Source organism: Volvox carteri, assembly GCF_000143455.1.
Source record: "Volvox carteri f. nagariensis unplaced genomic scaffold VOLCAscaffold_81, whole genome shotgun sequence".
In the NCBI taxonomy this organism is placed as follows: Eukaryota; Viridiplantae; Chlorophyta; class Chlorophyceae; order Chlamydomonadales; family Volvocaceae; genus Volvox; species Volvox carteri.
In genome coordinates this window covers 217,689-231,406 of record NW_003307624.1, presented here as the reverse complement: position 1 = coordinate 231,406, position 13,718 = coordinate 217,689, and the positions used below count along the sequence as shown (strand labels likewise).

At 54.3% G+C, this 13,718-nt stretch overlaps 5 protein-coding genes across 5 annotated transcripts in view; 3 read left to right on the top strand and 2 right to left on the bottom strand.

The window, feature by feature from the left end:
• VOLCADRAFT_84238 (uncharacterized protein) overlaps window positions 1-1,267 on the bottom strand; it is a gene marked incomplete at its 3' end in the record, with an annotated part of 4,994 nt that extends 3,727 nt beyond the window's left edge. The window contains exons 1-2 of the mRNA XM_002957836.1: window positions 945-1,267; window positions 180-335 (exon numbers count right to left, since the gene is read on the bottom strand). Coding sequence (XP_002957882.1) covers window positions 180-335; window positions 945-971 — 183 coding nt within the window. The 5' untranslated portion in view covers window positions 972-1,267. The remainder of the gene's footprint in view (window positions 1-179; window positions 336-944) is intronic.
• A 364-nt stretch (window positions 1,268-1,631) lies between these two features.
• Window positions 1,632-6,389, top strand: eif2Bb (eukaryotic translation initiation factor 2B beta; the record flags this gene model as incomplete). Its single annotated transcript, XM_002957866.1, has 8 exons — window positions 1,632-1,791; window positions 1,878-2,044; window positions 3,409-3,462; window positions 3,682-3,726; window positions 3,977-4,051; window positions 4,823-4,951; window positions 5,432-5,600; window positions 6,160-6,389. 8 exons carry the CDS (start codon window positions 1,632-1,634, stop codon window positions 6,387-6,389), a joined length of 1,029 nt encoding a protein of 342 aa, XP_002957912.1.
• Window positions 6,390-7,618: 1,229 nt separating this feature from the next.
• Window positions 7,619-8,421, top strand: VOLCADRAFT_84236 (uncharacterized protein). Its single transcript, XM_002957865.1, has one exon. The coding sequence runs from the start codon at window positions 7,759-7,761 to the stop codon at window positions 7,999-8,001; it is 243 nt and encodes an 80-aa protein (XP_002957911.1). The 5' UTR covers window positions 7,619-7,758; the 3' UTR covers window positions 8,002-8,421.
• A 424-nt stretch (window positions 8,422-8,845) lies between these two features.
• Window positions 8,846-11,457, top strand: VOLCADRAFT_107854 (uncharacterized protein; the record flags this gene model as incomplete). The annotated part of the gene is made up of 4 exons (XM_002957864.1): window positions 8,846-9,202; window positions 9,933-10,040; window positions 10,462-10,629; window positions 10,995-11,457. The coding sequence occupies 4 exons, from the start codon at window positions 8,846-8,848 to the stop codon at window positions 11,022-11,024; spliced, it is 663 nt and encodes a 220-aa protein (XP_002957910.1). The 3' UTR covers window positions 11,025-11,457.
• Window positions 11,458-11,816: 359 nt separating this feature from the next.
• Window positions 11,817-13,464, bottom strand: VOLCADRAFT_107853 (uncharacterized protein). The gene is made up of 3 exons (XM_002957835.1): window positions 12,795-13,464; window positions 12,227-12,247; window positions 11,817-11,993 (listed from the first exon to the last, which is right to left on the bottom strand). The coding sequence occupies exons 1-3, from the start codon at window positions 13,326-13,328 to the stop codon at window positions 11,937-11,939; spliced, it is 612 nt and encodes a 203-aa protein (XP_002957881.1). The 5' UTR covers window positions 13,329-13,464; the 3' UTR covers window positions 11,817-11,936.
• Between the last annotated feature and the right edge of the window lie 254 nt (window positions 13,465-13,718).

Here is a 13,718-nt window from a genome sequence, read left to right as displayed (position 1 = left end):
TTACCCCCANTTACCCCCCAATTACCCCCCAATCACCCCCCAATCACGCCCCAAAATCATATTTGGAGATTTACGCAACTCAAGATGTAAAACACACACATACGTACAAAACACAACACAAAACGCACACGCACACCCCTCTAGTGGTTCCTGCCTGCCGGTTCCCCCCTGGAGCTCACCTCCCTCTCCCCGAACAGCGTGACGGGCTCCCCCAGCTGCCGTAACAGCTGCCGTACTTTGCCATCATCCGTAGGCACCACCACCTGCCGTATCTTACGACGCAGCTCGAACTCACGCAGCTTCGCGGCATGCGCCTCCCGCTCCCGGGTACCGCTCTGGGGATGGGCGGGTGGGGTGAGGTGTGTATGTGTGGTGTGTGTGAGGTGTGTGTGAGGTGAGGTGAGGTGGGTTGAGACGGAGTGATGTCCCCCGGGGGGTTTGGGGAGAGGAGGCAAGGAGAGATCCAAGAATGGGGGAAGGGGGTGGAGGGGCGCCTCCTCCTGGGCCTCATATCGCGCAAGGAGGAGCCGGAAGCAGGCGGATCGGAGTAGGACGGCCGGCCGGGATGGGGTGGGGAGGAGGGGCTAGGGAACTGCCGGGGTGATTGTGGAGGACAGTACAAAAGGGCGAGGAAACTGGGAGGATTGGGAAGAAGCGCGGGGGGGTTCTGTGCTACATAACTGCATATGATGATACGGATATCTGCCGGGTAATAATATGTGGGAGGAGGAGGGGGGGAGGAAGGGAGGGTTTGGGTTTGGGAGCCCAGGGGACACGGCGCTAGGCTTGGCGTGAATCTTGCGCGCTGGACGGTGGTGATGTTGGCGTGGGGCATGTGAGAGGACGCGTGTGATGTGTGGGTGAGCGGCAGTCATGGGGGAACGGGCAGGATGTACGTGTCTGTGTGTGAGCTTGCAAGGTTTTTGTATGGGCGACCTCCGTACCTCCGGCAGCGCAAACACGTCCGCCATCTTTTCGATCCTGACGTTAGAATGTTGCCTTTTGGCTGTATGTAGAACCAGATAGGAGGAATTGGATCAGTCGCCGGGTTGCAGGGCTGGCCGCCGTCCCGATCGCCCAGTCCAGCCTTTTTCCAGCTGACAGAAAAGTTGAAGTCCAGGTGTCAAAGGGGAATCTAGAGTGAGTACCTTTATATATCGGTCATAGTTATGATAAGAGTAAACGGACTTGCCAGCTTGCTAACTATCTATGCCAACGGCAAGACAAATGCACAAATAGCCCATCGCTGACTTGTAAGTGTTCGTGGATATATTGGATATGCATTAGAATAGTTCATTGGTGCTTCAGTTATCATAATTGGTCGTAACGGGTCTAACGAAAGCATTGTTCATGAGTTTCTGCAGAAATCTGGCAAAGCCGACATAAATCTGAAGTTCATTGTTCATTGCGAAGAAACAGCCTTTAGGGTAGAGGAAGCTTTGTATTTTATACCGTGTATTATCTTGTTCATTCAACTAGTGCCTGCACCTGTCCCTTGCCAATATGTCCGAAAAGAAGGAGATAGATGATATTGTAGAGGAATGTTGTACTGTCTTCAGACGGAGGTGCGGGTGGCTCTTGGTTTGCAGGCTGCGCGGGCAGGGCGCCGCAAGTAATTTTCGGGGCGGTTGATGTTGGTGCTCAGGCAAATCGAGGGGTCTCTGCCTTGCGCGAAGAAGACCCTTGACGTCCTGCGCTTGATCGTGACCAACAAGAAGCACAGCACGGCTGCGGCGCTCATCGACGAAATGCGTTCTGTGGGGTATAAAATGCAGACTGCACGTCCCGTTGGTGAGTCACCTCCCCTGTCGAACCTCCCAAAACATTTCATCGTTAATTTGCGTATTGTTAGGAGTTCCTCACCACGTGGACCGCAGAGCTGGCAATCGGCAACATGGTCCGCAGAGTTTTGCACATCATCCGCGAGGAAGCCAAGCAGGAGGAGTTCGATGACGTCAAACCCACGTTGACACAGCCCTCAACGCAGGAAGCGATGCGCAACCCGGTATGCAAAGAGTCATGGCACCGTGTTTTGCTTTCCCCAGTTCCTCGCCTTCCTTTCAACCCCCCCCCCGTCCATTCCTTTCTCGCTCCTTCCTTTCAAAATTGATACGCGGGAAATGCTTCCTGCTTTAAAAAGGTTTAAAAGCGTTTAGGTGCCCTTCTCCGGGCCCACGAGCTCCGCTGTCGCTCCTCCACAGAATCTGGCAGCAGCAGCAGCAGCAGCAACGTTGCTTCACACTCCCCACTGCACCCTGCACCATGCCTTTCGGACTGCTCTCACCTGCCTACCCCCATATAACCCCCTACTTTTCCTCCCACCACTAAACTCTCTGGCTGTTCACACACATACCTTGTCTGTGTTTTCTTTTTGCACCTCTCCTTCCCTTCCCTTCCCTTCCCTTCCCTGGATCTGTCGGTAATGTCCCGCGACCGATCCTCAGTCCGGGGGGCTCTCCCAGGCGTTCAAGGGACGCGTCCAAATGGCGCGGGGCCCCTCGCTTTCCAATCTGCTGGACGTGGGAATCGATCCCGCGACCTTCAGCTCCTCACTGGCGCCCATCCAAGAGTCCCCAGCTGACCGGCTGGACGCCGCCGCCGCGGAGAGAGCCGTGGACGTGGAGGCGGAGTCCCTAGGCGGCGCGGGGGTGTCTCGGAGTGCCGCTCGGCAAAATAAAAAGACCCCCCTCAACTGGAAGGTGGGGGAGGGGGGTACGGTGGGAGAAACACACACACTCACACACATATACGTACGTACGCACTCACGTATGGTAGGCACAGATGGCAGAGATATAGATGGCGCATTTAGAGAAATGGGAAGCACGTAAGGTTGCAAGGGAGCTTGTTGGGGTGGGCCCCGGGGCGGGTGCTCAACCAGTGGTAACAAGAGAGTCGCACCCAGAGAAGGGGGAGGCCCTGGACCAGCAGCAACAGCAGCAGCAGGAACAGGAACAGCAGCAGCTGTGTACTGGGCAGTGGCAGCTGTGTACTTGGCAGGAGCAGTGGCAGCAGTTTATGTTCGTGAGAACGACGCCGTCTATGAGCGCCGCGACAGTTTTACTTTGCGGAATAAGGAATACGTAATAATGTAATGTAATGTAATATGTTATTACGATGATGTACATTTAAATTGGCAAGTAGTATCGCCCGGGTTTTTTTTTCCTCAAATTCGCATATGTTTCCTTTTCCACTCCCCACAAGCGTGGACGCACGCACACACACACACACAAACACACACACAAACACACACACAAACACAGCCCTCTCCACTAACCGCATTGAAACCAACAGTTGTCTTTTAAGAAATTGTAACCGCTTGCCAACTGCCTAATGAGTGTCTTCAACTACCTGAAGCCGGCCCTTAACCAACGGTCGGTCTAACTGATGTGTTACGTACCTCAGGGCAAGCACGAGGTGATTGAGTCCATCAACGAATTGATTGACGAGCTTGACCATATACAGGTACGGAAGTACGGGGGAGGTTGGGGGGGAAGAAAAAGTGGGGCAGGGTGAGGAAAGTGGGATTTCAGCTTGGGAAGGACGTTGGAGAAGGTGGCAATCATACATATGGTTGTACGTATGTATGTATGTGTCAATGCTTGCAGCAGTCGTACGTATGGCGACTGAACGACCCCCGCCCCCCTCCTATTTTCATTGTCGTACCATTGTCGTACGCCATAGGGCAGCATTACGGCGCAGGGCGTGGAGCACATACACGCTAACGAGGTATGCTGTTGGTCTGGATCTTGGCCGTCTGCTATCGCGGGGTAGGAAAGGGCAAAGGGGGAAGAAGAAGGGGGGCCGCCATTGCGTCTTTCTCTCCCCCCCCCCCGCCCGGCCCCCACTCGCGTTCGTGTCACGCCCGTGTCCTGGATCGTGTCAATGTCTGTGTTTTTGTGTTGTACACTTTCCTTCACCTCCTTTCCCGGCCCGTGGAAATACACGCACATACATACATACGTATATACACACGCAGGTAATCCTGACCATGGGTATGTCGGACACGACCTACCTCTTCCTGAAAGAAGCCGCCAAGAAGCGCGAGTTCCAGGTAGCAGTGGAGGGGGGAGGGCTGTATGTGTGTGTGTGTGTGTGTGTGTGTGTGTGTGTGCGTGTGGCGAGGGGGACACAGGAAAGGGGGGAGAAGGGGGTTTGGGGTTTCCGTGTGAAGGTGTCCTAGGGCTGTAGGGTGATGGTAGTAGCTGACGAGGAGGGATAAAGAGGACGGGTGGGAAGGGGAAGGGAAGGAAAGGGGGAAAATACTACAAACCGAACAAACTCGCGACTTGTTAATGACTTTATAATAAACAGGCAACGAGTCCTATTTAGGGAGGTGGTGGTGTTGGTGGTGGTGGTCGCGGCCTATTTAGGAATGATGCCTTTCCTATTCGCAGCAGCCAAGTCACCACCCACAGGGTTTGGGTTCTCCTCCCCCTTTTGGGGGGCCCCCCCCCGTTTTTGCCGCCCCCTCTTCGACCAACACACGTCGGCAGTTGCTTCCTTTCGGCTTGCTTTTACACACCACACGATTCCCCCCCCCCCTGCCTGTCAGTTCTGCCTCCTGCCTGTACATCTGCCGCACTGCAGCACTCCTTCCCTCCTTGGCAGCAGCTCCACTCGCTCGCGTGGTTTTCGTCTTCCCCCCCTTCCCCCCCTTGCCCCCTCGACCCCACCAAACCCATGCCGCTGGCTCGCTTACATTCCTTCCGAGCGACATCCACCCCCCTCATCTCCCCACCTCCCCACCTCCTCACCCCCCACCCCTCACCTCCTCAACCCTAAAAGACCCCATCATGCCCGCCCCCTTGTGGTGTTGGTGTAGGTCGTCGTGGCGGAGGGCGCTCCCCGCTTCGACGGCCACCTCATGGCCCGGAGGCTGGCGGATGCGGGCATCCAAACAACACTCATCGCTGATTCGGCCGTGTACGCCATGATGGCGCGAGCTAACAAGGTATGTGGTAGCAACAGTATACAGTGCAGCACAACTAACCACCATGTCGTCATTACGATGATAATGACGATGACGATGATGATGACGATATCCAAATGAGATTCGGTTCGATGCGATGAGCCCGAGGGCATTTCGCATTGGGTTCTTGTTTTCTGTTGTTCTAATGCATTGGTGTGAACCCAGGGGTTGGGCGTGTATTGTGGCCAACGAGACAGCGTTTTGGGGTAGATATGTAATCCCGAAGATGGTGGCGGGAGGGAATTGGTTTACTTGGTAAAGTCACGGCGCAGGTACCATAAAAAGAATTGACGATTTATTTATAAATATTTAAAGACAGTCAATTTTAGTTTACGACCCTATTGCTATGTATGTATCTATATATGTATATATACAGAGAGAGAGAGAGAGGGGTGCGGCATCGTGTTGATGACATGTCCATCGTGATGTGCAATGCAATGCCCCCTTGTTTGTCGTTATCAGGTGCTGGTGGGGGCCCACGCGGTGTTGGCGAACGGCGGTGTGGTGGCCCCGGTGGGGATGCACCTGGTGGCGCTGTCGGCCCGGCGCCATTCCATCCCCTTCGTGGTGCTCGTGGGGCTGCACAAACTGTCACCGTTATTTCCAACCGACCCGGATTTGCTGTATAACGGTACGTGGAACAGGAGGATGGGAGGGGGAACCGAGGGGAGAGGGGAGGGTGGGGTGGTGCGAGGGGTTTCCTGGAGGGCATAAACCCTAAGTAAGGTCTCAGGGGGAGGGGGGAAGCGCTTTGGCACACCTGCTGTGGCTGTGTATACACGCAGACATAAAACACACAGACACACACACACGCACCTTTCATGTGTGTGTATGAAATCAGGTATGTCACTTGTGTCCCACTGCTACTGCTGCTACTAATGCTGCGGTTGTCACTGGCATACATACGTACATACATACACACACAGAGTTCAAGGGTCCGGGTGACGTCATCGACTTTGATGTTGTGGGGGAGGCCTTTCTGCAGCAACAACAGCTCCACAACGCCATGACAGCCGCCGCGGCAGCGGAAGCAGCAGCAGCAGCAGCAGGATCCGGCGGCGGCGGCAGCATTGCCGCCCGGGACTCGTGTTCCTCCGTGCCGGCCGCCAACCCCGCCCTGGCGGCGGCAGGTGGCGGTGCCGCCGCCGCCGCCGTCGCATCCCCGCCCGCCATGGTGGCGGGATTGGCAGCGGCGACTGCTGGGGGGGTCGGTGCACCCCCTCGGTGGAACCCCCTCCCCGGCAATGTACACGTGCCGACACCCCTGTTCGACTACGTGCCGCCGCACCTCATCTCACTCTTCATCACGGATATGGGCGGTCGTACACCGTCGTACGTGTACCGCCTCCTGACCGAGTATTATTCCCGGAATGATTACTTTTTGTCTCGGGAGGTGTTCGGGAAGGACGGTGTACGGTGAGGAAAGTAGACACTGGCAAAGCAGGAAAACAGCTGGTGCAGGAAATTGCGGTGGTGTGGTGTGGTGTGGTGTGGTGTGGTGTGATGTGTGTGTGTGTGTGTGTTTTGGTGAACTGGGGCCGCGAGGATGAAGCAGGAGGTGCTAGAGGGGAGGTTTTTTAGGGTTTGGGGTTTATCGTGTCAACATGCCGCCGCAGCAGCAGCAGGGCCGCCTGGTGGACTGGCGGACTGGCTAACTCACATGCAAGGTGTAATACGGCGTTGGTGGTCGTAGAGAGGGGGGGGGAGGGGGATTTAGGGTTTTAGGGACTCCAGGAGGACGGGAGGCTAGGGTTGACCGCACAGCCATGCAAGGGTGGAAGGAGGGAGGAAGGAGAGGAGGAAGGAGGGAAGGATTTAGAGTGTGGGGGGGGGAATGGTAAGGTTGGCTGTCGGGGCCCCCTGTTGTTGGGGAAAACATGTGTAGTTGTCCTCGTCCTGGACCCAGGAAGGGGGGTTAAAGAAGGAAAACGATTTAGCGCCCAACTGAGCAAAATGGAAAGGGGCAAGAAAGACGGGCTTCGTTTATGGCCACAAAGGACCGATTTCATCTACATGGGATGTCCGTCGTTACTTTCGTACATTGCTTTCAGCATCGCACAGCCATGAACGAAGTTAAGGAGAAGTACATAGCCCCTAACATAGCCCCAGTCTGTCTGTCTGTCTGTCAGTCCCCGTGAAGAGGGGGCACTGGGAAGGCGGCTGCGTAGCCCTGCTTGCAAATTTGGATGTTGAGGCTCAAGGACAACCCTACACGTTAACCTTTACAGACACTCCACACAGACCTCCGTATTAGATTTCAAACAGGTGCATCAAACTCTGAGGCGTATGTATTTACACGCACATCCTCCAGCACAGCAACAGCAAGCACAGTTGGCAATAAAGCAGCTTTCCTGGTGCCTGCCCTTTTACTCGGGTCTTTTTTCCTCTCTCACGAAGGACCTGCTACTCGTACTCCTACTCGTATACCTGCTTTTGGTGGGACCATACAAGGGGCTTTTACGAGGACTAGGCGCGATCAGGACTTGGAGTTTGGGAGCATGGAGACTTTGGGAGCTGGGACTTAGGGACAGGTTAACGCTCTTTTCACGCACGGCCCATCAGGCGGTTAGTACGGCACAATGCAAGACCTTCGTTCACTTAGCAGCACCAACAATATAGGTTTTCGTTTTTAATGTAATTCGGTTTTTTATTCAATTCACCATTCACTGGCTGTTTGTTTACGCAAAAGCGGCTCAACATCGTGGACACGTCTACTCCTTTACACAGCAGAGAACGACAAATAGCTCCATACTGTCAACCATCTTACGCCTTTGTGCATTCACAACAAAATGGACTTCGAAGGTCAAAGACTTGCAGAACAAATGCTTCTGGGGATCTTGCTAATTTTTGCAACGATTAGCTTTGTTGTGGGCTATGCGCTCAGTAACTTTCAACTTATGGTTCAGATCAATGGAGCTGGATTAATCTTGGCCCTAATCCTGGTCCTACCGGACTGGTTCTTCTATAACTACCATCCGTGGCAATGGCTTCCTCCCTTGAACCCGGGTTCTGAATCTGCGAAGGGGAAATGACCAGCGGTTAGCCCTTTTTCCATTTGGATTGCTAAGCGTTTCCTTGCGCGGTGGTACGCCTTGGCGGACAGTATCTCACTCCCGTTGCCTGGCAACGGACCAGGCTTTTTTGAGGCACAAGTGTGAAACATGTTCCATGAGGGACGCTTGCTCAGCAGGGGTGGTAATGGGTTGTGGCAACGGTGCGAGATGTTATGGTTTCAGACAGTTACCGGACGAAAGCCTGACTGTATCGTAAGTCTGGCACAACAGCGATGCTGGATTAGGGGAGGATTGAGACGAACACACGGCTTCGAGGCATGTACCAGAATGGCTTTCTGGACGCATGGATTTATCGTGGGATTGTAGGCGAGGCGGTAGGCGGAGGAGAGTTACACGTTTCACGTGGTTTAATATAGATCATGTAACCAGTTGTCGCTGCCCTGTGCAATACCTCTTGGCTCTGACGGACTTGGTCAGCAACCAGGGCACCAGGCCTACGTGGCATGCATTACCAAGGCATCCGTCGTCGTTAAGGCAGTTGGTTATCTACGGCAGCTTCGGAGGCGCATCCTCGACATTTGTTGAGCTGCAGTATATCCAGCATGAAATATAAGTATACTGTTGTACGTTCAATCCAGTTTCTAGGTGCCCAAAAGCGTTGAAGCCGGCTGCCATGTTGAGTCTTTTCTGTGGGGAAGCGTATGCAAGCAATTCGCCATTACACGTTATAACATACTATTCTTTAAATTAACAGGTTGAATAAACGCATCAGGACGCATGGCAATCCGGGTTTGTGAATGCCCACCTGCTAGTCATCAACAAGTCCCTTAGCATCACCCGGCGCCATAGACCCAGTTACCATATGGGCAAGAACAGCAAGGGAAGCGGGGGGTCTGCCGGTGCAACCTCCAAGGCCCATACGCCAAGCGGCGGCCATGGGACTAACAAAAAGGGCAGCGGCGGTGCAGCCGCCGCTATGGCGTCTGGCAGCGGCAATGCCGCCGCTGCCGTCGCCGGTGGCTCCTACAGCCTCGAAATTCGCGAGGGGTGTGTGGCGCTGATGCGGTTCCGTAGTCGCGATTCCATGAACTCGCTCCTCGACCCCATCAGCAATGCCATGGAGGGGGTCATAGCCAACAGACTCGGCCACAATTTTGCCCTTATCGACACTGCACGGGACCACGTGGCCTTTCGGAAGGCCTGCGGATTGCCGAAACAGGTACGGCAGTCCTGTACGGCAAAGCCAAGTTGTACACTGGGCACCCGACCCGGTTGTTGTTTATTGTACGGTCTCAGTCCTGGGCCCGGTGACGCTGTTCGGTGGTGCCTTTTTGAGGGGGTGGGGTAAAGCGAGGGGTCCCTTCTCTACCCTCGTACTGTCGCCCTCGCTCTCGCCGCCTCTCCAAACCAAACAACCAACCGCTCACAACCACCTTCCTGCGCAGGTAGGACCTCTTACCTAGATTGCTGTTAATGTTGCTGCCGTTATTTTGTTAGCGTTGTTACTGTTAATGATGGGTCGGGGATGTGAGCGAATATCTCACCATCGTCATCATCGAAATCACATGAGGTAGAGACACCGGGTGGGGCGCGCGCCCTCCGCAGTACTAGGGGGGGACTGTGGGGGCGGCCCCTCACGCCCCTCTCCTCCCGGCGCTTCGGCGGTCTCGCATTCCCGTTGGGGTATACGGTTAGGTGTTCGTGGCCAGTGTCAGGCCCGGATCGATATGTAACACACACAGACACACTCTCTCTCCCTCTCATGCACCTATACACAAAACACGCACAACACACACGTGGGGGTTGGGCAGCAGTCCCTGTGGCCAGTCAGTGTCATGCGGTCAGATACTTGTAACGTCCACACACACATACACACACACATAAGCAACCACCCGCGTTGTCCCCCAACCCCCCCCAACCCCCCCCACCCACCCACCCCCCACACACAGGTCAAGTACGTGATCGCCACTCTGGAGGGCGATGCGCACTCCATTAGGCATGAGATGTGCCATGCCAGGTATTACCTGGATCCGTCGTACAGGGATACGGTGATGCAGGTAAACCAGGAAGTACGTCAATATGTGTAGGTAGGTAGGTAGGTAGGTACGACTTAGGTTACACTGTGGGCCGCGAGAGCCGGGGGCCGAAGCCGAAACACAGCGCAAGGGTCGGGAGCACACAGCGCAAGTCGGTTAGTCTTGTGTGCTCCCGACCCCGACTCAGACTGCCAACACTCTACGCAGCCACTCCGCAGCACTTCCATCCTGGGATGGCGCTACATTGTATGTATATATGTATGTATGTATGTGTATGCATGTATGTAAGTAAGGCTCAGTATGTAGAGACTGAGCCGAGTGGTTGTTCAGTGAGTGCAGTGCGGGTTGTGACCCTCCCTGCAGCACCAGACCGGTCTTGTTTTGTTTTGTTTTGTTTTTGTTTTGTTTTTTTTGTTTTGTTTTGTTTTGTTTGCATCAACAGGTATGGAGCAGGTCGCTGGCCAGTGCACAGCGGGACGCCATTACGGCGTTTCTAAACCGCCTTAAGTACGACACCGTTGCACACGTGGACGAGTTCCAGGCGTATCTGGTGACCGAGAAGTCAAACTTTTTCGGAATGGATTTGACTGAGGCGCAACAACAGCTGCAGGTGATCTGGTTTAAATATCGCGGGGGTAGGGCGCGGTTGCGTGTATTTCGTGTGTGTGTGGGGGTTTGGGGGGTGGTTAGTGGGGGTGAGGCACAAGAGCTCTTCCCTGATCTTAAGGCTGTTGGGGTCATTTGCCACCATCCCATGTACGACCCTTCCCGTACTTCTTCACCACAGGCGAGGAAATGCTATTGCTCGTCCCACTTCCCTCCTCCCTGCCTTTCCTGCCCTCGTTAGGAAGAAGGAGAGGCCCCACCCCCTTTAACGAGGGCTCGGAACGTCCCCTAAGTCTCCACCTTCCACACACACATACACACACCTACACGATGATATCCTTCCCCCAAACCCCCTTAACCGCCGCTCAGGCGTCCTTTCCTACGGGCAGCTGGCGATGATTCTCATCAACCAACAACTGCCAACCACCAACCCACGGACAGGGGAGAAAGGGGGTTGCTGGTGGTGCATGGGAGGACACTATCGCGGCGTTTGCGTGCGTGCGTCTGTCTGTCTGTCTGTCTGGCCACATATGTTGTTCGAAGTCAACCAAAAATTAACTCGGCTTTTAAGTAGCTCCGTAAGTTTCCCCCTACAGGTTGCCTGAAATGGAAAGCGCATCGGGCCCGTTATTCACCACCAAACACCAACCGCTGTCTTACAACAAAGCCAACACGTTTTTGCAAACCTTTCAATTTGGCTGCAATGTACACGCCCTGCTATTTGTCTCTTAGAGTAGAGTTGGGATGATGAGAGTTGGAGATGATGTATTATTGAGTGCCATTAGTGGAGATGATTTAATGTTGTTGCTCTTTAAGCAGCCTCTCGCACAAATGTGTCCGGTCGTACTTCGCGAATAGAGAATCCGTACATCTCGTCCCAAAAGTCAGGAGCGAATTTTGCCGCGCAGATGCGCGCGTGCGATTCGCAAAATGCGCCTGTACAAATGTATATAAAAGTTCTTGGCTGAGAACCAGGTGCGCCAGCGCGTTGCGCAGGTGAGCATGTTGGCCATAGCCGCACGCTGGACTATTGCGTCGATGCTTTGCAGTAAATAAAAGCACCGAAAGCCAACGTCGTAGCTTGCAACTCTGGGCTCGTGAAACTGCCGCGGAAGATGAAGCGCTGGCGAAGAGGCAGTTGTATGCAGCACCTTGTTCAGAGTAAAGTCAAATTACAAAGTTGCGCAAAGTATAACATACATAAACTTAATTAAACATAAGAACAGATAAGACGTTTAGAGCCTTGTCGGTGACATGGACGCCGCTGTTGGCTTGGAACAGCTATTTGCTGTGCATACGGACGTGCCCGCGTTAGCCGTGTTGCAACAGCTCAGGATGGATTTCAGCCAGCAACAGCCTCAAGAGCTGCTGCACAACCACCGGGAATGTCTTCAGTTGGGCACGTGTAGTTTTGGTCGGCGGGGTCGAGCAACGTACGCAATGCGCACAGAAACCAAGGTGCAGCGTTCTGTAACATCGCCAACATATCCGGTACGCGGTGGCAGGCTTGCCGAGCACGAAATGAAGGGGGGGTCGCATCTCACCATTCAACTAAGCATGCATGTGCTAGCGTGCGAGTTTACCCCTATCAGGCAGCTCACCCTGCGAATGTACGTCCACTCCTGTAGTGGGACCAATGTCCACTCACTGAGTGGAAAAATGGCGTTGCACCTGACACGCCATTGCAGCAAATAATCAATTGGATTACGAATAGGTTGTTCTTAAGAAGTTCTCCTGTGCACGCGCTTTTTGTATCTTCAGGCTTGTCGCACGGCAAAATAATAGTACCCCAGCAACCCTAACCTGAAATCTATTATTATAATAGTAATAATTACAAACACGTTGTTCGCGTACATACAGTATGCGCTTGTAGGCAGAGAATTTAGGGGGATATCCAAACGTTTTCGTTCTATCGCGGAGCAACTAATCAACCTTCCAAGGACCTTCCGTTCTCATAGCACCCGTGCTGACAATCCACTGGGGGTAGCCCGGCCTGTGCGAAACAAAACAGATACGCTTGATGATTGGGTAAGGTCCCCACCGCCCAAGCGGCCTCGGAAGCGTCCTGGCATATGAAGGCATATGAATTGGCACGGTTGGAACGTGCTGCTTCGGGCCTGGCAGCTACACTGGCCGGCCTGCAAGACCGGCTTTACCGTCGGGGCTCACTTGCACTAACCAAGAAAGAGTGCAACAAGCTGAGCAGGGGCTGCTCGGCCGCCAAGGCCAGCCTGCTATCGGTGCTGGCGCTGGCTGGGGTACATCACCGTTGTGCCTTGGGTCACGTACAGTGTGCCAGCAGTCGTTGCAGTGATTGCTTCCCTTGAGGGTGAGGCAGCTGTCCCGGTTGTCGAACCTGCTGGGCAGGCTGACAGAAAGGCTGGCGGGGCAGGCATACCTCAGGCACCAGCCCGTGTGCACCTGCCGTGGGAGGGTGATGAGGTGATGTCGTGGGAGGTCAGTGTGGCAGATGACCTTGCGCAGCGCTGGCTCCGTTGCAATGAGGAGTGCACCATTGTGGAGCGTGAGCTCCGTGACATGGTCATTTACTACACGCGCAGGATAAGCCTTCTGCGTGCTCAGAGGGAAGTTATCCGTGGGCACATTGCCGTTCTGCAGCAAGATGCGGGTGGAGGGGGAAATGGGCAGCAGCAGGGCGAGATGCATGGCCAGCAGGATGCTGTAGAAGCTGCTCTGCAGCATGCATTCAATGGCCACCAGATTTACCTGCAGCAGCGCCAATACACGCCCGTTGGTTTGGCCAGGGAGGCGTGCACTGTGTTGGCAGGAAAGGCTGCCATATGCTAAACTCGGATTCTTACTGTAAAACTACTCGGATAACCATTTTCATGTACGGGGAGTCTAGCTATGAAGTCAGATTTTCAATTGGAGATGATCGGCGCGTTCTGGCTGGGCAGGGCTATGCCCTACGGCCTGGCCTTGAAGGCCCGTGCGTCAGGGGTCTGCCATATGCTAAACTCGGATTCTTACTGTAAAACTACTCGGATAACCATTTTCATGTACGGGGAGTCTAGCTATGAAGTCAGATTTTCAATTGGAGATGATCGGCGCGTTCTGGCTGGGCAGGGCTAT

Bases quoted from the DNA above. Each gene is read 5' to 3' on its own strand.
- VOLCADRAFT_84236 (XM_002957865.1), top strand. From the start codon at position 7,759: ATGGACTTCGAAGGTCAAAGACTTGCAGAACAAATGCTTCTGGGGATC.
- VOLCADRAFT_107853 (XM_002957835.1), bottom strand. From the start codon at position 13,328: ATGCTGCAGAGCAGCTTCTACAGCATCCTGCTGGCCATGCATCTCGCC. The intron at 12,248-12,794 runs GTGAGCCCCGAC...GTCCCACTACAG, and splicing joins CTCTTTCTTGGTTAGTGCAA to GAGTGGACGTACATTCGCAG. The intron at 11,994-12,226 runs GTGAGCTGCCTG...GTGGTTGTGCAG, and splicing joins AGTGGACGTACATTCGCAGG to CAGCTCTTGAGGCTGTTGCT.